Below are 24,433 nucleotides of genomic sequence, written 5' to 3'. Positions count from 1 at the left end.
TGGTCCGTGAACAAACAGATAGGAAAGAGCCTTGGTGGGAGTGGATGGGGCGGTAGGGCTGGTTTGAAGTTGTGCTCCCCAGAGTGAGATGTGGGCTGTCTGTCGTCCCGTAAAAGTCGCAGTTACTGCCTCTTGATTGTAGAATCTTTGTGGACTACTAAGGGGGCCAGGTGTGGATCCCAGTTTTTTTCCCCAACTATCTGAAAAGGAAAAACCTGAAGTTCATAAGTTTCCGAGATGGGTAAGGAGGAGGTTTGCAGACATATTCAGAGGGCTGGAGCTGTGTGTTTGGCTATTGTATCTTGGAATTTAACTTTGTCTTCCAGAAGTTGTAACTGTAATAGGGCCAAGAGTGTTTCTTTTTTTTTTTTTGTTTGTGTTTTGTTGCGTTTTAAGTTTTGTTTTGGTTTTGATTGATGGTGGGGTTTGTTTTTAGTTTCTGGTTTTGGTGTGGGGTTTTTTAATTTTTTTTATATATGTATATTTACTGCATTTCATGGGATGGTCAGAAGTAATAAGATTTGAGAAGGTGATAACTGACTGTAGAACTGGTGAATTATTTTGAATCACTTAAAGTCTTTTGAGAGTATTAGCCCCGACTCACGGTGCAGAGGGATGTTCTCGTCTGTAGCAAGAGTGGATGCTCTCTAGTTTTGGTAAGACCTGAGGAAGGAGGAGCGAAGATGACCTGAAGGGGTCTGGTTCAGCCAATCAATAACTTTCCTGCTCAGTGTAGGTTTCAAAAGAGGGTAACTTCTGTAATGTTTAAGCAGATGATGATGTATCTAGGTAGGGAGATGGTGAGGTAGTTGTGTCTTTAATCAGATGCATATGCTTTACAGAGCTGAGAACTTTTTAAAAGTCTTATTGAAGAGAATATCAAACTTGTTCTTCAGTTGTATCTTTCTAAGTCTTTGAACTATTGGAAAAGAATGTGAAGAGTATTACTGGGGTGAACAAATCCTGTATATTTGGATGATGGACCAGTACTATGGCTCTAATTACTATTTTGTGTTGGTAATTCTCTTTCATTTTAGAAAGCTGGCAGTGTGGAAAGGTGTATTAAAAAATGAGCAAGTTTCTGGGTGGGCCACTTGAAATTAGACAGTTTAGCTATGGAAACAACCAAAGTAGAGAAGCTAAAATTATTCTCCTTCCTGCAATACTCTGTCATATTTAGCAACGGTGGCCATTGGATAGCTCTTCAGAATTAAAGTTTTTACCAGATAGGTTGGACCATGTAATTGAAAGTTTTACAGCTTATATAGAAAACTGCAGAATGGGGTGTGAAAATCAGTGAGTAGGCATTTTTAATGAAATGTTCTTAAATGTAAGGGGGATTAAATTCTGGTGAGTCAACAGTTTCCTACAACTGGAAGTAATCAAACTTATCGTGCTCTAAAAGCAGTAAAAAATATTTTTGTCCACTTAGAGTATTTGTAGGGTAATAATGAGATTTTAGTTAAAACTGTTCACTTTTTTTTTTTTCCAGAAAACAGTAACATGTTGTTCCTTTCTCTCACATGCATTTTAAATGCTGAAGATGAACTTTTGAGTCAGTTCCTGAAGCCAGACCTGTTCAATGGCAGCTGTAAAACAGTGGCATACAAAACCCCAATGTTGTGGCACCAAAATGGATGGGACGGTGGCTAGAGATTAGTTTAGTGTGCCAGGCTTAAAAAAAGAAGTTGGTTCAGGTGATGGTTCATGAGTAGTTATCATATGCTGGGCTCGAGAATGAGAGGTACAAATCTAGGGACAGTAATAGTTTCAGCCGTCTGTTTTTAATCTGCTTACCATATATCTGCTGGATATGCAACTACTTGCTATTTGGTTGTAAGTTGTTTTGAAAGTACCCTGATTTATTAATTTTTTAGCTTTCTTACTAGTGTGTCGAAACCACCAAGATGCTTACTTTCTGAGTAATGTATTTTGTATTGTTAGTGGTTTCTTAATAAAACTGAGTTAAACAATTGAAGGGTAACAGAAGTAAGTCTAGTTCTAAAGATGACGAAGCATTCAAAACTTAGTGGGATGGTAATTTGTGTTTCAAAGTAGAAAATCCTATATACAGAACCTCGTGCTCACATCTTGATAAAGAATTGTATGTATAACTTAGCTTTGCTTGTGATTTAAACAGTGTGCTTGTTCATTGGTTCAGCTAGCTAAGAAATAATTAAATGCAATTGTGGAAAAGGAAGGGTACTTCGTGTGGTAGAGAATTTACCTTACAGCTGAATTTCATATGCATTGTACGAGCATCAGGTGACACCTACTTTTAAAAGCAAGATGAATTAAATGTTCATGGAAACAAAAAACAAATCATCTGTGTTTTCAGCTAGTTACATTTCTTCAACCTGAAGAAATGTAACTAGCAATAGTTAGCTGATAAGTAAGCACAATCACCAGTGATGGGGACACGTGTAAGTATATAAATTGAAAATTGGCCTTCTACAATGGGACCATGGCATTGGTGGATAAGGAAAGAGCAACCAACGTCATTTACCTGGACTTGTGCAAGGCATTTGACGCTGTCCCACACAGCATCCTTGTCTCTAAACTGGAGAGGCATGGAGCATCATCAGAGAGCTGGGTGGACCACTTGGTGGGTAAGGAGTTGGTTGGATGTTTGCAATCAAAGAACTGTGACCAACAGCTCAATATCCAAGTGGGGACCAGTGACACATGGCATTCCTCAGGGATTGGTGCTGGGATGAGTGCTGTTCAACATCTTTGTTGGTGACATGGACAGTGGGATTGATGCACCCTCAGAAAGTTTGCCAAGAACACCAAGCTTTGTGATGTGATTGACATGCTGGAGGGAAGGCATGCCATTCAGAGGGACCTGAGGCTGGAGAGGTGGGCCAGTGAAAACCCCTTGGAAGTTCAACAAGGCCAAATGCAAGGTTCTGTACTTGGGTCAGGGAAATCCCAAGCACAACTACAGGCTGAGTGGAGAATGGATTCAGAGCAGCCCTGAGGAGAAGGACTTGGGAGTGTTGGTTGATAAGGAGCCAAACACAGCCCATCAGTGTATACTTTCAGTCCAGAGAGCCAACTGTATGCAGGGCTGCATCAAAAGGAGTGTGCCCAGCAGGCTGAGGGTGGTGATTCTCCCTCTCTGCTCCACTCTGGTGAGACCTCACCTGCAGTACCGAGTTCAGCTCTGGGGCCCCGAACACAAGAGAGATTTGGGTGTGCTCAAGGAAGTACAGAGGAGGGCCATGAAGGTGATTTGAGGGCTGGAGCACCCCTGCTATCAAGGTTAGTACCGGCTGAGATAACTGGGTTTGTTCAGCGTGGAGAAGAGAAGGCTCCAGGGAGACCTTGTAACAGTTGGCAAATACCTAAAGGGAGCCTACAGGAAAGCTAGAGAAGGACTTCTTACAAGGGCATATAGTGACAAGACAAGGGGAAATGGCTTTAAACTGAAAGAGGGTAAATTTAGATTAAACATTAGGAATAAATTCTTCCCTGTGAAGGTGATGAGGCACTGGTACAGGCTGCCCAGAGAAGCCGTGGCTACCCCATACCTGGCAGTGTTCAAGGCCACGTTGGAACAACCTGGGCTAGTGGAAGGGGTCCCTGATCATGGGCGGGGGGGGGGGGTGGGGGGTGTCCCTGATCATGGCAGGGGGTTGGAACTAGGTGATCTTAAGGTCACTTCCAACCCAAACCATTGTATGATTCCAAAATGTTTACTGGGAGGAGTATTTAGCATCATAGAATTAAAAATAAACCAAGATAACCTTTGATTTATCAAATGTACTAGTTACTTTTTGAGGAACATTTTTTTTTTTTTTTTTTTATTTCATCTGGTGGATGATTTCATTGAATCAACTTGCAGCTCCCTACTCTAACAGCTGGTGTAAGGTGGAGTTTTGACTAAGAGACTGATGTTACTTTTGGTGGATGATTTCCAAGGGTCACCCACAGAAGTGTTAAGTTGTATTAAGAGTTAGTTACAAAAGCATGGATTTGTAACTAGAGGAGTTGTCATTGTGAAACATAATGGCATTTTCTAATGCTAGAAAAACTATGAACAAAAAAAGTAATTCTTCAGCCCTTGTGTGTTTAAGGACTGCATAAAATGAACCGTTGTATTAGTACAGTAATAGTACTTTTTATTTTTTAATAACTATGCTTCTTATAGTGAAAGTGAAGTCATTGCAAATATTGCTGAAGTGTGTTGGTTCTGATACAATGGTAATGCCCCCAAAGCTGTGGAAGTGTTTCAAATAAGCAGTACTTCATGAGTTACTTCTGTCAGTGTTTTCAAGGCTCCATCCTTGACCCTAAGAGCTACACAAGCCTGATAAATGAAAGCTGAGGCTCTTGATAATTGTTGAAGGCTTTGAACACCACTTCCATTTTCCTGCCCTTTGTGAAATAGATTTCATTTCTAGGAAATGCTAGCTTAAAGTGAATATATACTGAGTGTTAATATGAGCTTTCTTAATTAAAAAATAAACCAACAACAAAAAAATCCCAACAAAAGCAGTAACAACAAGAAAAAAAACCAACAGATGTGTGCTCCTTGAATGGAGCAGAATTGAAATAATGTATATATTTGTTTTATACTGGTTCATTCTTGGCTTGAATAAATACTGTAGATGTATACTGGTAAGTGAAAAGATAGCAACTTTTCAAATAATCTAACTTCAGCTATTGGTACTTCTCAGCAGTTTCAAAATTTACCAAAAAAATAACTTGTAACTTAATGTTGGGGTGTTTTGCTATGTGGTGTGGTTTTGGTGTTTTTAAATTTATTTATTTATTAACAAAAAGGATATATATGTATAGAGAAGATGGGACAGTGAGGACAAAAGAAAACGGAATAGAAAAAAGCCCCTCTCCCCTCCAATCATTTTGTTAAAGGGTCATTGTCTTTCTTTTATCATTTCATTTGATAACAAGTACTCTTAACTGTAATGTAGGGATAGCTTCCAGTTTGACTTGGCTTTTAATAATTTGTTTCAGGAGGATTAAAACCGTTCTTTTGAATCATGTCTGATATTTTCCAGTCATATCATAATTCGCTTGTTACAGATTCTGCACTAGGTGGTTTCTAAATTTATGGGTAAGTCTTTTGCATCTGAAGTATGAACTAGGTCTCTCCTGCACCAGGGATCTGCCCATCGTTGCTGTATACTGAGCTTTAACCATTACTTCAATGTGGGAGAAGGGGCTTTTGGACAGAAGCAAGACAGGAGTTCCCTTCTTCTGACAGTTTAATGCTTGGAGGAAGAGTGCCTGGTTATGACAAGGTGCCCAAGAACTGTAGTATGTTACTGCTCTATCTGTAGACCCAGATTAAAGCTCAGAATTAGATTTATTTTGGTTTCTTTATCTGGATCTGTTTCTTTGATGTCTGAAGCTAGGCCTAGAACATGCTTACCTTATGTAACAGTTCTTACATATACTATTAGTTTTACTGTCTTATCTTTGCTGTATTGTGGTGTCTCCAGAGGGGAGAAAAAGGCCTTATGTTGTTGCAAAGTCTTGTTTCAGTGCTCCTTTCTTGCTTTTTATGAGCATCCACCTTTTCTTTTGCTATTATGTTGCCCAGAGAACTCTTTGGGTTTTTTGTGTGCCCTGTGTGTCTCTTCCCTTTTTTTTTGTTATGCAATGGAAGGGAGGTCAGGCCTGAAATAGCTGCCCCAATGTGTTACTGTTTACTTTTATTAAACATAATGCATTTTCTAGGCTTTGAGTTATGTAGTGTATAAACAGTCAAGGGGAAGCAGTATTCTGTCTTGCTCTTGTTGAATTTCTGATTCTGGTGCCCTTAAGGAACCAGTGTTGCAGAGATGTGATGACTGTCTTAAATAATTCTAGCACTAGAGGGAAATGTTTGTGGCTCTATTTGGCAAGTCAGACACAACAGTTCTAAAGAGGGATTTGTTCACTGTTATGGCTTGCCTGCCAAAAGACAGTTGTTACATATTATCTTCTATCCTTTACACCACCGTCCAGTGAAATACTTCTGTGATCATCTTACTGGTCCAATCTTCTCCATGTTAGAGACCTGAATAATGCAGGGTCAAAGTGACAGAGGTGATATCAGGTAGAGGCTTGGCAATGGAACAAGATCAGGGCTACCACTTGTACTGCAACTGTGCAGGTCTTGCAGCTTAATAACACACATCTTCACCCTGTGTATTTTATGCTGGGAGGAAAACTTGTTCTGGTGTAGATGAAAGAATGCTGAATGCGTAGAAGTGGGGAAGTAGATTGTGATAAGCTCTAGGAAGGAATGTGTATCTCGGGTGGGGGAATTCGCTTAAAGAACAAACATGGGGGATTACTTTAGGTGTTTAGTGAGGAAGGTGTACATTCAAGTATGCATCCTCTGTTGATGTTCTATCTGACTAGATCTGTGTGTATGTCTGTTTGATTTCTAAGCTACCTATGCTGTATTAAAGAGTAAGTAAGGAATTATTTATTTGGACAGATAAAGTAACCTCTCCAAACTAAAAAAAAAACAAAACCAAACACGTAAATAATTTAAGGTAGGTAGTTTAGGGTTGAAAAAAATTGTAGTTTAAACCTGTTGTTTTATTTTTGTAGACTTTATTTTCCAGAAGTAGATTTTTACCTTGCATGTAAACAGTCTTGTGTGTCTATGTGCAAAAGCAGTCTTCAAATGCCTTTGTTTCAATTAATTAAAAGCAGCACATGTGATTCTTAGCTGACTGAGATGAGTGATTCCACTCATGAAGAGTGAGTTTTATATGTGTTATAGATTATATGGAGAGAACTTGGAAATGAAAACTGGTATAGAAAACTTAATTTTCCTCATCTAAAATAATACATTTTTTTGCAAGTCACCTACAAAGAAAATATTATTCCACACTATATAGGCAGTTTGGAAGTTTTCAAAAACAGATTAAGCAAAAATACGTCATTCTAAATGTGGATAACTGTGAAGAAGCCTTTCTTGACAATTACGTGCTTGGAGACCTACTGGTGTCTTCTCAACTGCATGTAGTAAAACCTAGGTATTTTGGAAGAATGTATTTTAATGCTTATATCCAAAATTTAAAGCCAATATTAAATCAACACATGTAAAATGTTTTTACACAACTTTGAAAATAAATACTAAAATCTTAAGAATAATTTAACTTCTAGCAACCAACTAAGGTGTCAAGATTAAACACACCAAATGTTTGTTGGTTTTATAAACAGAGGAGAAAAGTGCTCTCCTCAGAAGCAAAGTGATAGACCAGTTCTTAGTAATTTTTGTTCAAAAACTGTTTCCTTGCTGTTTGTTTGTTTTTTGTTTTTTTTTTCTTAGATAGTTTAGTAATGAGGACTGAAAAGGTTGATGTGAAAAGCAGGGACAGATCCCTCCTGATAAGTGAGGATCAGATCTGCTGGCTCAAAAACTTCAGTGTAATTATAAATGCTGTTACTCTTATCAATTCAGTCCTTCTGTTATGTTTTGAAGTCAGTGTTGTTAATCTTTTTCTATGATGTCAGCTCATCTAGTTTCATTTACAGAGCTTTGTAAAAATGCTGAGTCTTAATGCAATTCCACTTTATATATAATTGCAGTTTGCCACTGAAAGCAAAATACTGCTTTTAATTTTTTATTTTCTTAAAATGATAAATCTGTATATTTGTTACACTGTACATATCTAAGCAGTTCTTTTTTTTCCAGCAAGTAAGAAAAAAGCGTGTTTGCAAAGTTAGTGTAAAGGCTGCTTGAGTTAGAAAATGTTTGAGAGGTTCAGATCTAAACTTCAGATTTATATTTTCCTTTGGACATAATTCAAAAAGCTGTTAAAAAAAAAAAAAGAAAAAAAGGAATAAAGGAGGATTAAATTGCGTAATCTAATAGTGTGGGGTATCCCTGCCATGGAAGGGGGTTTGGAGCTAAATAATCTTAAGGTCTTTTCTGACAGTAGCTATTCTGTGCTTTTTACTATGCATGTTTTTCCTGATTTGTGAGGTAGAATTGCAATCCTTCTTTCTTGTAAGCTGTGTCTTTAAAAGGTACTGATTTCTTTTACTTTTTTATTAATAAATCAGTGGGCCTGCTTCCTGTTCCTTAAGATGTTGAACAGTTGCAAGGACAGGTTCATGAGAAACTGGACAAATGTCTGCCTTGGTGAGGTGCCAAAATCTCACACACCCGCTTTCTCAATCTGTGAAGGAATCTTCAAGGGGAGAGCAAGGAACAGTATTTTCTTGTCATGACAAAATTGCAGGAGCTATAACATTGAAAAGTTTTGTTTTTTTTTTTCCTTATAAATCAAAAGAAGCTGATATAAGGGGGGGGGGGAGCTCTTGCAACCAGATAACTTGATAAGCAATGCTTTTATAAGAATTCTGGAGTCACCAGGTCAGAAGAGCATCTTTACCTCTAAGAAATTGGTAGCCTGAGTTTCACTGGAGATATTGGAAAAAGGCTATTCAATCTCTGGTAGTTCTGAGGTATTTTGACCTTTAAAGGAAGATAGTGTAGCAGTGTATGAATGTTTCAGTCTTGTGTTTATCCCTACAGTAGTTGTGTACCATGATACAAAGATACAGGAATGGCAAGGTGTTGGGGGAAAAATAACACCATCGTAGACCACCTGATATAGAGAGTGTTCTAGTGCATGCAGTCGTTCAGGCTGTTGCCTCTATGCATCAACACAGCTCTGTGTTGGCTGGGGTAGTGTTTTCTGTCACGCAATATCTAGTGATCCTAACTTAGTCTTTTCCACCACTGTTGTATTACACTATTGTCATGAAAACTTTCAAGTATTTGGAGTAAAATGTAATCAAGTTACTTGAAGGAGAGCAGTCTCGAGAAGTGAGGCTGTTTTTTGTTATTCAGAGGGGTTTTCTTAAACTCACAATTAAGAGACTATAAAAGCACATGAGGAAGTAGCTGGGGGTGTGTGTGTGTGGTAGTTCTTTACCTGCGTTTGCTGGTGGAGAAGAGGGTAAGTCATCCAGATACTTGAGAGAAGGTAAACCCAAAGTTGTATCATGTTAACCTGCCCTTCCTGACACTAGTTAAATCTTTCAGAATATGCCATGTAGACTTTCTTCTTTGCCAGCTGAGTGATAAACATACATGTCAGGTGACAGAAAGATGATGAAACTGCTGAACAACTTAAAAATTAATGTCAAAATGTATTTGAAATTTTGAGTCTTCTATATGGTACCTTTTATGGAGGGGTGAATTCTTCTGCCTACCAAGATTCAATTCTTAAAAAATTAAAAGGTAGAGTTTTGTTGATCTGCAAGATTTTCAGCATTTTTAGTGAGCAATCCTGAAAGGCTTTTTGTAATAACAGCTGAAGGGGGATGAGTGGCTGAGGAAGGAGTGCTCAGGGAGCAGTGCTCAGGCTTTTTTTGCCTCACTGCTGCCTGTTTTCCCCCTTCTGAATTTGTGTATATGTCTGGAACACCAAACCTGTGTTCCTTTCTCATGTAGTTTACTATAGGATGGAGACTAGAATATGTAGTATATTTATGAGACCTGAAAAGCATTTCAAAATTTGTAAAATCTCCAGAGGCGCAATAGATATTGCATAGTAAGAACTGAGCAATTAAACTCAAGCTCTGGTTTTGGGTTTTAGGCTTTTAATTTTTATTTTTAAGAGCTCTGGATTCGTATTTGCTTTAATGTGCAAGAAAATAGTAGATTTTGAAAATACAGAATACCTGAAAATGTGGCTGTGTGTTAGCATAGGTACTTATGATTCTACTAATAAAAAAGCAGATCCATGTGTTACTGTGGAGCAAACTGGTATTTGAGAGGAAGCAATGTGATCATTATTGGCAAAATTTGGAGTTTGTTTGATATTTGGGACAGTTTTTAAAAAGAGAAAAAACATATTAATTTCCATTTATGCACCTTGTGTTCAGTAAATATGTTGCTATTGCTTTTCTGTTAAAGATTCTAGGCAGCAGGTTTTTAATGGTTACTACTAATCATGTGTTGCTTTTTAGGGAACCGTATATGTTAGAAGTACAAAAACCTCAAGGATCAGAGTCAAGGTGTTTTAATGTTTCAGTGCAAGGTAGACATGCAAATAACATAAAGGTATATAAATCCTAACACATGGATAGCTGTTACACTCATGAGAGTTCAAAAGTTTGATGCTGTTGTACAGTGGATAATTGCTTCCTATCGGAGTGTAGTTGGATAAGTAATGTCTAAGTGATGCTTGGGCTTTCCTCTATCACTAACATAACATGACTAGTAATTCTCAAGCTGACTAGAACTGAGTGGGCTTCGGATGTTGTGTAGAATAAAAATCTTCATGTGTGGGTCCAGTCACTTCTTTCACTGCATCGCAACTTGACTCCCATTAATGTTGCTATGCCACTTAACATGAGCTGAAAAGCTCACCTGATTGATGTGTACTCTCTGTGTATTCTCTTGCAGCATGAATGTCTTACATGTTGTCCTGCTCACTCCTGAAGCTTTTTCTACAGTTATTTTTCTACAGTTTGCTTATTAAACTGAAGATAGTTCAGCCAAGTAAAAATACCTTGTGGTACAGCAGGGGTTCAGCTGGCTGTAGAACCCATAGGATGTTGAAAGAAAGATCACAGTGCTCTTCCAGGAATGGGATATTTGACATACAGCCTGAATGGGTTTCAAAGATTTTGTTTGTCAGAAGGATCTATCAGGTTGTGTTGCTCCTTTCAAAGTAATCTTGGCAACTGAGACATGTAAATTTGCTGAGAGTCTAGAATACTTTCACAGCACTCAAACTGGTGATGCAGCAAAGCATTACAAAGGGCAAGGATATGAGAAAACACAGAGTTATAAAAAGGCGCTGCCAAACGCTGATAACGTAAAGCTTTGATGTCAATACCTCTAATTTTTTTGATTTCTTGGCTAGTGGAGAGCTGTTGTATGAGCTCATTGATGAACGGTGGACCAGACAGATTTGGCCATTCAGTGACCAAACTGCTTCATTCACTGGTTTCAAGGATCACTGTTCTAAGAATCTGAAGGAAACCTCTCTTAAGTTGTGTTAAATTTTAACGTGAATGTATATTCCTTTTCTGTGAGAATAATTTATTTTTCCTCCTTCCTTGTCCCTGAATTTTATCTGAAAATACAGATTATTAAAAGATTAATTTGTTACCAAAGCATCTATAGATGTACTTTTTGGTACTGGGTAAACAGTATCAAAGTTTAGTATTGGAATAGAATTCAGTGAATAGACACCTAAAAAAATTCAGACACTTAAAAATTTTAACAGTAAAATTCAGTTAAATTGTCATCATGCCTGAGCACATGTTAGTTGCTTTTAAAGAAAATAGTCAAGATCAGCTGCATAAAGAACTGTCTGGATGGCCACATGCAGAGAGTTGTGGTCAATGGCTTAATGTTGATATGGAAGCCAGTAAGGAGTGGTGTCCCTCAGGGGTTGGTGTTGGGACCAATCCTGTTCAACATCATTGTCATTGACACGGAGAGTGGGATTAATGCTTCCTCAGCAAGCTTGCCGATGACACCAAGCTGTGTGGCTCGGTTGATAAGCTGGAAGGAAGGGATGTCATCCAGAGGGACCTTGATACAATTCAGAGGTGGCCAATGCCAACCTCATGAAGTTTAACCAAGCCAAGTGCAAGGTCCTACACCTGGGTCGGCACAACCCCAGGCACGGCTACAGGCTGGGCAGAGAAGAGATTCAGAGCAGCCCTGAGGAGAAGGACTTGGGAGTGTTGGTCAAAAAGAAACTGAACAAGAACCGGCAGTATCTGCTTGCAGCCGAGAAACCAACCTGGGCTGCATTAAAAGAAGTGTGACCAGCAGGTCAAAGGAGGTGATCCTGCTCCTCCACTCTGCTCTCATGAGACCCTGTTTGAAGTACTGTGTACCGTTCTGGTGTCCTCAACATAAAAAGGACATGGAGCTGCTGGAGCAAGTCCAGAGGAGGGTCACAAGGATGATAAGGGGGCTGGAGCACCTCCTGTATGAAGACAGGCTGAGAAAGTTGGGGCTGTTCAGCCTGGAGAGGAGAAGGCTGTGTGGAGACCTCATAGCAGCCTTCCAGATACTGGAATCTGTATCTGGATTGATATAGTATAGTACATGTAATGATAGCAAAAGCAGTAATGGGTTGGAACTTAAACAGGGGAGACTTAGGTTGGATATAAGGAAAAAAATTGTTTACAGTGAGGGTGGTGAGGCACTGGAACAGACTGCCCAAGGAAGTTGTGAATGATCCATCCCTGGCAGTGTTCAAGGCCAGGCTGGATGGTGGCCTTGAACAGTCTGATTAGTGGAGATGTCCCTGCCCATAGCAGGGAGATTGGAACTAGATGATTTTAAGGTCCTTTCCAGTCCTAAACATTCTGTGATTGTATGGAGCAGAGAAGCAGGGGAGGAATGAGAAAGAATTTTTCCCTTTTGGCAGCCATTAACTGTTGTGGTTTTCTATAATGGGGAAATCTGACTATCCTCAAGCTGTTCTACAACTGAATCATTGTAACAAAACTTTATGTAATGTAATGCTTTCATAGTCCAAGGAAAATTGCCTAAACCAGGAGATTAAAAAGTCTCACTGTCTTGAGACTAGCTCTGTGTTAGATTACTGGGAGCTCCTTTCTATGATCAGCTTTGGGGAGGATCTGATAGAGAGATTTGGTTCATGCACTAATGTATGCAGTGGTCTATGGAAATCTGCCGTGGTAATGGGGAACTGTTACTTTTGTGTATTTGCATCTTGGCAGGAGAGCCAAACCATTTGTTAAACACAGCAGGAGAGTGGTTTATTTTGAAGCTGCCTTCAGTTTTGTTTTCATGGTGGGAGGTATTCTCAGCCAGAGTTTTCTTTAGGAAAATCGCAAAATGTTTAGATAACAATGTATTTATTCATCATATATTTTTCTATGGCAAGAAGAGGCCATTATGATCCAATATGTAACACCACACTATTGTCAAGTACGTGCTATCTGTAGGATTACCTGGTAATACTATATTACACCTATCTTCCTCAGAAGAAGTAGTTTTGTTTTGAACTCTTAAGTGGTACAAAATCTACCACATCCCTGGATTTTGTTAATTAACCTCCCTGGGTTTTACAGCTTAATTACACTCAATTTACTGTCTTGTCCCACTAAATGTGCTTATCCTACACTTTATTTAAGGGAATGTAGGACACATGGTATGTGCTTTTCTAAATTCTGTATCTCAGGGCTGCGTTTGCCTTTCAGGAGAACAATCATTGCTTGTAGTAGTTTTAGGAGATTGAGGCTGAAAAGACAAAGCCAAAGTGAGGGTAAGTCCTTGTTCCGACACCAACATCTCTTCTCTGTCATTTATGCTTGTCCGACAATCTAGAAAGTGAACCCTTTTTTTTGCCACCTAATATGGGGAAGGAGGACTGAGCAGACTAAATAAAACCGTATTCTTCTGTTAGGTTTTGTTGTCCTTTACAGATAGTTTACAGTGTGGAGAAGATGATGGTGGCCAATACAGGATTAAGTCTATGTAAGTGGGGAGAGACATTAGCGTTTTGCAGGATTTTCAACTTCTTGTGACAGTGTGAAATTACACTCGTTAAAGTAAAGCTTCCACTTCAAGTAAGGAGTCAAACCAAATATGTATGTTCCAGTTATGACAACATTGAAACTGATGATGAAACCAATGTTGTAGCTTTATATTTTATTGTCTATTTAAATAGGAATAGCTTTTCTTTGGGGCTCCCAAACTATTCAGGTCAAATGTGTGTTAAGATTTAGCTGTATTAGGTACAGCTATTTGCAGCATAAGTGACCAAACTCAGCACGGTGATGTAACATAATTTTGAAATGCAAAGATGATGACATGACCAGGTTCTTTGTTGTTGTTGTAGGGAGGTTTTGTTTAAAAAAAGGCAATAAAAATCTCTGATTTAATATGGATGTCATGCCTGCTCTGTTATATGCAGAAATTTGAAGGAATGAGATTGGAAGAAGAAAAAAAGGCAAAATGTGAGGAAAGGAGGTACACAGTAAAATTCTTGTTGCCAAACTGTCGTCTATTAAAGGCTACTTGGGTTCTGACTCTTGAGATCACAAAAGGAAAGAATGACTATAGCTTTCACACACAACTGGATAAATTCATAGCAAAAACAACTTCAAGAGAGAAACCCTGTAATCATATGGAGAAAGCAGTTAAAAGTCATAAAACATGGTTATGGTAGCATGCACGGTAATCTTGATGTAGTAAACTGAACAGCAACTGGAGTCAACTGAGAATCAGTATGGTTTTTCATGCAGTTACCACTACGCTGCAGTTGTTATGAGTGTCTAAGATGCTAGATACATCAGAGTTCACTGCATGAAGTATAACTGCATGGCTATAAAGAAGGATGCACTATGCAATAGCATTCCAAACTACTTACAGATGGTCATCTTGACTTACATGTATGTGGCTGTGTGTATTCATCATCAGTATGGAGGGTTAGAAAGTCTGAAAGACTGCTCAGAGTCTGTAAAGTTGTGAATGTCACAAGAATGTTGGGAAAAGTCAAATACTGTCTAAAAATAAAAATGACAAGATTGCAATGTGGACCCTGAAACCTGTTAACAAACAAAACCCATACCCTACTGCAAAGCAGAAGACTTAAAAATCTCTTGTGACACTTGGTTGATTCTCTTTAAGTGGTTTTCTCACGAAACAACAGCTGGTGCTGTTTTGAGAAGTGCTATTTGAGCTCTAACAATGTGAAGATCTTTCATACAGGACAGAATACAAAAGGTGTTCTGGAGACAATTTCAAAATATACGGATGAGGTGGTCAGTTTAATGCCACTGCAGTTGTTGCTTGCTCAGTTAAGAAAAAGCAGGGGAGTAGGGGAAGTGCAGATTAAAGCACTCTTAAATTTTTTTTGCTTTTGAAATGAAGGAAACCTTAATGGGAAGACTGTGGAGAATGTTTGTGTTTGAAGATCTATGACATGGATTTGGTGGTGATGATTTTATCTTTTTTTGGGATGAGCTCTAAACATCACTTGACCTCTAAAAAAAGTCCATTCAAGACAGAAAAAAGGATGTGGAGCTGGCCTTTTGTTTCACAATGCAGCACAGCCCAAAATGCTTGGTCTGGGAAACTGCAGTTCTGTGACTCCTGATGCTTGCATGCCTGTGTACTAACATTAGTTTTAGTTGAATACTTTCTGGCTATTGTTTTTATGCTTGTGCTTCAATAGTGTGTTAAATAACTTCTGAACATATAAACGTTCAACAAGTATTTTTTTTGTATGCAGAAGATATCCTATACTTGAAGGATTGTACAAATAAAATCTGTCCTGCTCTGTGACAATGAAATTTAAACATTTAAGTAGAGCATACTGAAAAGGTGTTTGTGATGCCTTAGTAAAAGCTATAGAATTAAAGTTCTTTCAAGACTACTTTTTTTACATGGTTTTAATCACTGATCTGGAATTAAAAAGTTACAATGATCCTCTGTGGAGTTCTTCCCCCTCCCCCCCTTTTAAGTCATACATTATCATGTTCCAGTTAGTGTGTTACAGAAGATAACAGACATAGTTGTTACAGGGAGTGTAGTAACAGAACATCCTAGCTGCTGCCGTGTTAAAGCAAGCTCACTGTTTCCCAAGAAGTGGCACTTCTGCAGGACTACCTCTTTTTTTAGGCAGCAAAGTTTGTCTAGGTGTGACCTCTAGTCTCTGTCAACATGATAACAGTCTGGCAGTAGCATCTCAACAGAAGATACAGTTTTGATACCCTACACATTTCTTACTACTGAGCTGGAATATATATATAAGCTCCTACAAGTTGGCAGTAACACTTTAACTGGAAAATGGATTTCCTAGTGTTGTACTGAAGACAGCAGCTTGTAGGAATCCCTTTCCAATAATTCTGCAGTATTTTTACACGACCTAGAAGTACTTATTCAGACACAATAAAATGGACTTTTTGTAATCTGCTGACTCCTGCAAACATGTTGTGGGACAAGTAAAGCTATTTGAGATAGGAAAATTGTAACCTATATTTATTAGGCTAAGATTAGAGTTCTTCGTCTGCATTAACATTTTTCTGTGTTGTGGTGCATGGTTAGCCCCTAGTCTTTGGATACTGTACAAGAAGAAGCATTTTAGTGAGCAGTCTCAGAACAATCATAAGAATGCTATACTGATGTATGTGACAAGTGAAAAACTTCAATATTGTGTACTAAAAAAACTAAACAACCAAACCAACTGTTGAGATACAAAAGTTCAGAGCAATCGTTTCAGTTTAAACAAGATTCTGGTGGGTTTTACACCTGTACTACTTTTGCTTTCAACATGAACATAAGGAGGATATGGAGCTGTTGGAGCAAGTCAAGAGGAGAGCCATGAGGATGATCAGGGGACTGGAGCACCTCCCGTATAAAGACAGGCTGAGAAAATTGGGGCTGTTCAGCCTGGAGAAGGCTGCGTGGAGACCTCATAGCAGCCTTCCAGTGTCTGAAGGGGGCCTGCAAGGATGCTGGAGAGGGACTCTTCATTAGGGACTGTAGTGGTAGGACAAAGAGTAATAGCTTCAAACTTTAACAGGGAAAGTTTAGATTAGATAAAAAGAAGAAATTCTTTCCAGTGAGGGTGGTGAGGCACTGGAATGGGTTGCCCAAGGAAGTTGTGAATTCTCCATCCTTGTTAGTGTTCAAGGTCAGGTTGGACAGAGCCTTGGGAAACATGGTCAAGGGTGAGGCGTCCCTGCCCATACCAGGGAGGTTGGAACTAGACGACCTTAAGGTCCTTTCCAACCCTGACTATTCTATGATTCTATGAACTCTATTTCCCCTCTTCACATCTTTCAACACTTCTACTTCATCCAACAAGTATTTTCTTTTACTGCCAATCACCAGTCCCTTTAGAACAAGTGAATATGGTAAAACAGTGCTGTGGAACCAGTGAGCGAGCTAAGGATGACTCCTATGAGGTATAATGTCAAAGATGATCATAAAGTGAGGTCAGAAAGATATAAAATATTTATATATACATACAGTGAAACTCATCTGAAACCTGGATATAATTCACAGAACGACTACAATGAAATAAAATTTATGTTGCAACTATTGGCAATGCTTCTTTAGTATCATTTTTCATTCCTCCTCTTCCTTATATCAGTTTAATGTATCTTTTTTAGAATTCTTATTTCTTCTCTTCTTTGCTTAGCAGATCCATAGCTAATCTTTTTAGGATGGTGTTAATGGTTGTTGCAGTTATAAGACCAAATGATAAGGTGCAGACTAAATTAACTCAGATACCAAAACACTTTAATCACACAGGCATGTGATTTTGCGACTTCCTTGTTTGGCGGGAGATGCGATGTGCTCCAGAAGAAAAGTCATGAGAGTTAGTGGTGGTGGTCCAACTCTGCTATGTGTAATCCTGGTGCAGGGTTGTCAGGTGCCTTGGGTTCTTCCCCACTCTTATTCCGGATGCTGAACGAATTGTCCAAACTAAAACATAAGAGCGTAGTTTTACTATTATTATTCAGAACAGTATTCAGTGGTTTGGATTTGAATGCTTGAGCATAAAATGGATGTTACAAATATTTAACCTGAGGAAATGGGTGTCTTCTGTAATGTACTGTTGTTTACTTATTTTGGTTTAACATGGTTGGTAGATCACTAAAGTTTGCATATGGTACAATTTGTTAAGAAGCTATCATATGATCTATTGATTTTTTTTTTGTTTGTGTTGAAAGGATATCTTGATCTTAATACATTGACATGTAGGAAGATCAAATACATTTGAATTACATGTCAAGTTTTGATTGTAACTTAAATATGTCAGGTTTTGTTTCTGTATCTTGAGAGTGACATTGAGTGAAGGAGGTTGTGGTGTCCTTTTTCTTTTTAGACACTATTTGATAATCAGATCAGTGCTTCAAAAAAGGAAGACTCAGAAAACATTAATAAAAATGATTCTTCAAAGAAGATGTCTGTTGAGCGAGTTTATCAGAAAAAGACTCAGCTTGAGCATATCCTCCTCCGTCCAGATACCTACATTGGGTCAGTTGAACCATTAACTCAGGTAAGCGTTGCTAAGTTTAGTCTTAAGAGTTATTGTTGTTTTAATGAGGAAATGACTATTCTGAATAACAAATAGGCACATCTCTACTTTTTTGAGTATTTTGAATTATTCTAGGAACTGTGATCATGTTTATGTATGCATGTGTAGGAAGGGGGCAAGAGGAGACTTTTTAAAGCATTGCTTGGTTCACCTGAAGAAAACATGCTCAGAAAAACATTGAAGTTGAGTGAAAACATAAATGCACACCTATGTGTGTAAACACACAGTTATGTGTGTATGTGTGTGTGTTTACAAACATGCCTATATGCACACACACACACCCACACACATATATACACCCATATTTGTAAGTAGTATTTGCTCAAGGTCCAAAAATGCTTTGGTCTGTTCGTTTGAGTAGAGAACAGAGAATTTAAGCCTCCTCTTGGCACCTTTTTTCAGATGTTTTTGTGAAGTTGCAAATTGCTTTGAACTTCAATGTCTATACATGGTTGGAGTTTCCCACCAATCAGAAAATAATGCATATTCATTATGCAAGTTTTTGAGGGTACAGTTGTAATTTTTGCCAAACTTCTGCTTTTGCCTCATATGACACCAGCAGTCAGATGGGAAGAGTAAAGTCCCTGAGGTAAATAGATCTTAGAGAATCATGGACTGGTTTACCAAGACAGTAAATAATTATGTTTTATTTATTTTTACATGTAGTTAATGTGGGTTTATGATGAAGATGTAGGAATGAATTGCAGAGAAGTTACATTTGTTCCAGGATTGTACAAGATCTTTGATGAAATCCTTGGTAAGTATTTTTAACAATAATATTGCTTTAGCTTTATAGAGTACATACTTTCCTCAGTGCTCTCAGAGTACATTAATTTGTGTCTAAGTTTAAATCAAATACTTAAGAGTCCCACGAAACTGCAGTGCATGAAAATTTTAGTGCTTTCCAGCATTATAGAGCGTTTTAAAGAAGGTAGAGTTTTCAGTTGAACTGGTAAGGAAGGCTAAGTATGTGTTACTTAGTGTCCAAACTATGTCGTTCTTTATGATCAGTGTTGTTAAAAGAATTTTAATGTGCAAAGTTGATTAGGACCGCAATTTAAAGTAGCATTTGAAAGATTATTCTCTGAAAGAAGACAACTACAAGTCATCTGTTAACTTTGATCATTTCATGAATCATTAAAACTATTTCCTCTTCTACAGAATGATAGTGGTGGTGATGGTGGTTCTTAGATGGATTTCTAGACTTCTGACAGTTTTAAAATGAATAAGTATCATCCTGCTATTTAAGGCATGGTGACTGAGGCACAAGCAAATGATTTTTTAGAAAATTCTATCCTAAGTCCAAGAGTCACTGTGTCTTACTCGTTTATGATATTCCCTTGGTGACGGGCACACACTGAAGACTAACCAGCAGTAGAGATACGTATCATCTGAATAGTGTGCTGTCTGCCAAACTCATATTTTGGGTTGATTGACCAATGAAATCTTAGGCTAATCAGTTTTTATGAAGTTATGGTTTATGGATTGGTGGGATTATATTGTAAACTAAATAACACTCTGCTGAGGTCAATGGAAATTCTGTCGTGGCCTTCACTGGGTTCAAAACTTCTCCATACCTCTAAAACTATGCTTTACAGTATTGCTGTCTTAAAGGCAATAAAGACTGTATCTTTGCCAGGTGGAGAAGAATGATTTTTTTTTTTTTATTTTTTACTCATTACTTAATTAGAAAAATATGGGAGTGAAAATATTTCATAATGTCTTTTTCGAGTGCTGCCTCATGGATGACATTTACAGGCTTTTCAAGGGAGGGAGTCCTCTTCCATCTTGTCCCATTCAAAAGGAAGATCATTATCATATCAGTATCTTAGTACTGAATGGTTTATTGCTTCTTTATGTAGCACTGATAAGTGCTCCGTAGAGTGTGGTTTGAGAGTTAGGGGCCAGTGTAATAACATGATGAAAATTGGAGATTGTAGCTGTGCATGCTTTTGAATGAAACTGCACTTAATGTTTTTAGCAAAAGCACCTTGAAATATCTGATTTTATATGGAGATCCTTATAATCTATTAAGATACTGTCCTTTGGTGGTTTTGGGGTTTATTTTAATCAGTTTCATGGGTGTTGAGGCAAAATGCTGAAAATGATTGTAATGTGTTTTCATGATTAATGGCCATAACTGCATTTCTAATTTCTGTTGTTTGTTGTTAATATACATTGGAGTGCAGTTTAATTTAATTCAAATATTAATTTCCAGGTTTTATCCTTTTCTTTTTGATCCCAAACTGTGTAAGCTGTTTAGGAACTAACTTACAAGTGTTAGTTCTAAGTTTCACAGGCTCTTCAGAGATAAATTTTGCTCCAGTCAAAACATTCCTTAATGGATGTGACTTCTTCAGGATTGTGTTTCAGTGACAAAAGGATATGTAAACTGATCTGATGATGCATATAATTTCTGAGGGTTTTTAACATGCATAGTGTAATATGTGTAATGAATATCCAAATAAATATAAGAAGAATTAAGTGCTCAGTATCTTAAGAACAGTTATGAGAACAGGCTCAAAAAATACATTTCTATATTTATTTGTAAGGCAGTCTTAACTGCTAGAAATAGTAATTACAAGAAGGTTGCAAAGTATCTTCTTCCAGTCATATTTATAGACTCCAGTAGTAAGATACAGAATATACAAAGAGATAGCAGATTAAGAAATACCTGGACCATTATAACTTGTGATGGAATATGTATGCAATCAGTTTTACAGGTCAAGTAATTAATTATTGCTCCTATAAAGTGTTAATTTGTGCTACTTTGTTTCATAGTAAATGCTGCGGACAATAAGCAGAGGGACAAGAATATGACTTGTATTAAAATATCCATTGATCCGTAAGTAAAGGCATATTTTCATTTACTTTCCCTGCCAGTGCTATTGTTGTAGTATGTGTACAAATGATTTTACTAAATGAAATTGTTTGTTTGTTTTTCTAACAAAATAATATTTTTGGAATTATTTTCATTAGCTTCCTATTTTAAGGTGAAAAGGTAAATGAAAAGTGGTTAACAGTAAGTACTACCAATCTGAATTTGTAATAATTTACTTTAATTAACCTTCCTAAACCACTTATTTGATTGAATGAAACTTAAAACTAGAAGATCATAAAATTCATGATGAGATGAAAGCTTGGCAGTACATAATTATAACCAGCCAGGTTACTCAAGAATCATGAATACCAACCTTGAGGTTTTGCAACATAATTTTGCATCTCTTGAACTTTCATGTTAACTCCTTTAGCACTAGGATAAGGTTATGTTTGAATTAGCTATATCACACTGAAACTGCTAATTGCATATATGTCATTACCACTGGTTTTCATAATGGAATACTTAAAATATTTCTTAATGAGAAGTTGTGTAGTTAAATAGATGTTGATTGGCTTTCTTTTGTAGAACCTTTTCAGTGACATGTAACTGAACAATACATGTTTTAAACACTTTCACACCTAATCTTTAGGATAAATATGTGTAGAAGTAGTTTTTCTTCTATTTTTTTAGTGCATTTTCAGTTTCTGTAGACAAAATTGCTTTTATCAGGGAGTGGGAGGAAATGTTAGTGTAAATCTGCCTGAACTGTCCTGATGTTTAACTCCCCAATACTCCACGATGAAAATTCTATGTGAGAGCTACAAGTATTAACAATGCCAGATGTTGATGGATTTTGGCACCGATGCATAAAATAAATTACAATGTTTATCATAACTGGCAATTAAGTTTTAAACAGATGATAACTTGGCTGTGTCTGGGTGGACTTCAATGAAACGTGAAAAGCCACGTCTCTAACTGAAGAATGATCCTGTCACTAAATTTCAGGATTCTGTTGCAGATCATGTTGATAGTGAAAGCTTTTCAATCAGATTGGGGGTGGGGTTATTACTACCATAGGAAATACTGTCATGTTATGAGCAATTACGCTTCTTTTTCTAAGACATCGAATAAGCCCAAATAAATGTGGTGTGGCTTTTTGTTTGTATTAAATTAAAATTGATAGAGCTGTGAATAAACGTGGTAAGAATATGGTCTTTTATTGTATTTTATGTAATTATTTAAACAAGTAAAATGTATGCAGGAGTCTGTTTTCAAGATTTCATTAATTGGCTTAATGCCTTCACTATTTTATAGGGAATCAAACATTATCAGCATATGGAATAACGGAAAGGGTATACCAGTTGTGGAACACAAAGTAGAAAAAGTATATGTACCTGCCTTAATCTTTGGGCAGCTGCTAACCTCCAGCAACTACGATGATGATGAGAAAAAAGTTACAGGTAAGATGATTTAACATGCTTTGTTTTAGTCAATTAAGCTTTCAGTTGTTTGCTTTTCAGTATGCTTTCTCTTCTTAGTTTTTGTCTTCCTATTCCATTTCAGATGAGATGATTACTTAGTCACCATTACTCTAACTCATTGTTAGAGTAAAATGACTTGAAGAAAAAAATGGCTTTAATACCAGTGTTTACAGAGAACTTTACATCTTTAATGTCAGTACTCATTAGTCAGTAACAATATATCTTCATATTATAATTAAAACGTATACAGACATTTAAACACTTAGGCTTTTAAAGTGAAAAAATAAATTTAATATAAAATTAAGATACAATTTATTATTTACTAATCATAAAGTAACCATAATTTAGACATGGATGTGAAAGTTAGGTCTGTTCTATCCTACCTCATATATTTTGCCCATTACGATGTGTGGTTGCAGCTTGATTTGGATCTGATCATGGCCTATTTTATAGCTGAATCAGGGTGTTGAAGCCACTTGCCTTTCAGCAAGCAGCTGGTAGATCAACATAAGGGAAGCAACGGGAGCGTCCTGGCCTTGGAGGGAGGAGCAAACTGCTCATTTTGAGGCAGAAGCAGTTGCATCAGACTGGAGATAGTGTGAAACTCCATTTCTGGCATCCTTTGATAGCTGTATTGACATGTGGCCCAAGAACATTTTACTTTATTAGCGTACTCTGTATATCACAAAATATGGTTCTCCTGTAAAAAACTTCTTATGTGTTGCTTTTTCAGGTGGGCGCAATGGCTATGGTGCAAAACTTTGTAATATTTTTAGTACAAAGTTTACTGTTGAAACTGCTTGCAAGGAATACAAACACAGCTTTAAGCAGGTATAGAAATGATCACAACTTTTTTTCCTTTGCTGTAATTATAAACTTAAATTTTAACACATTTTCTGTATTTCGTAAATATTTTATTAAATGAATCATTTAACATTCAAATGGATGTGTGAAGTTTGCAGGCTTGGTTAGTCCAGTCAGTAAAATCATTACTTCTGTGTATTAGGTATTTTTTTTTTGTTAAGTAATATTTTTCTTGGGAGTGTTAGGTGACTAAGAATGACAAACAAATTCAATTAAAACTAAAGGATATTCATGTGCATGTGAAAAGGAATATAATTGAAACATTTAGTAATTAATGTTATATACTTTGTCTCAAATTCTACTTATCTATGCAAACATGGAAACGAGTATCTAGATAACTTTGTATAGTGCTAAGAAAAAGATTTTTGAGTGTTTGTCATGAGTTTCATTAGCCTAGCTGGACTTAAGCGCAAACTCTGCTCCCTCCCCATTTGAACCCATTGCTCACTGTTAGAATTGTTAGATTACAGACCAAGGATTGAATGTAATCTCATCTACTGTATCTAGCTTTGAGACAAACACCTTCCTAAAGGTTTGAAGAACTTTGGTAGATACCAAAGTTCCTTGGCTTTGGAGCCTTTCCCAGGTGGTAGCTTCCTTCTCACTTTTTTTCTGGACAGTAATTAATTTCTGGTTATGCTGTCATGTCACTATATAAACAATACATTTCAGTGGTTTTACCTGTCTCTAAAAACGCATTATTTTCTGCTAACTGCCAAAAAGCAAATTAATATTGGTTTGAGGGTACTTTTTCAAAATGACTTTATGACTTGAAGTGGTACATTTTTCAGTATTTTCAAAAATGTTGAAAATTTAATACAACTGAATTTTGATATATGCTGTGAGTAGGTGTTCTGCTTGGTCTTAGAAATGTTCCCATGTTCTTAAACAGGGAACACCATCAAGGCTCCTGAGTCCAGTCTGAGCCAAGTTGGTTTGTCAAGAAGCATACTTTGGTATATTGCATAGCCACAAAGATTCTTTCTCAGTCTCCTGAAACTGCACAGGGACTAATAAGCCTCTCTAAAGAAGTGTGTAGTAGATTGACAGCATTAAACTGATGGGTAGCAAAGACTAATAAGTATCTAATTTAGTCAGTGAGCTCTATTTGCATTAGAATCATGTCCATCAATGTAATGATACCTGCATATTTACAGAAATCACAAATGTGCTGTCACCAATGTGCAAATCTTAGCAAAGCAATTAATTTATGCATAGTGTTTAACCAGAGGAAA

General features: G+C 37.2%; 1 protein-coding gene across 1 annotated transcript in view; it reads left to right on the top strand.

The window, feature by feature from the left end:
- Window positions 1–2,464: 2,464 nt before the first annotated feature.
- Window positions 2,465–24,433, top strand: part of TOP2B (topoisomerase (DNA) II beta 180kDa) — a 57,845-nt gene continuing 35,876 nt past the window's right edge. The window contains 6 exon segments of the mRNA XM_010015031.1: window positions 2,465–2,605; window positions 17,820–17,993; window positions 18,699–18,789; window positions 20,814–20,877; window positions 22,168–22,313; window positions 23,068–23,165. Of these exon segments, the coding sequence (XP_010013333.1) occupies window positions 2,465–2,605; window positions 17,820–17,993; window positions 18,699–18,789; window positions 20,814–20,877; window positions 22,168–22,313; window positions 23,068–23,165 (714 nt within the window).

The sequence above is a fragment of the Nestor notabilis genome, unplaced genomic scaffold, assembly GCF_000696875.1.
Source record: "Nestor notabilis isolate BGI_N333 unplaced genomic scaffold, ASM69687v1 scaffold185, whole genome shotgun sequence".
In the NCBI taxonomy this organism is placed as follows: domain Eukaryota; kingdom Metazoa; phylum Chordata; class Aves; order Psittaciformes; family Psittacidae; genus Nestor; species Nestor notabilis.
This window is presented reverse-complemented; position numbering and strand designations above follow the sequence as displayed.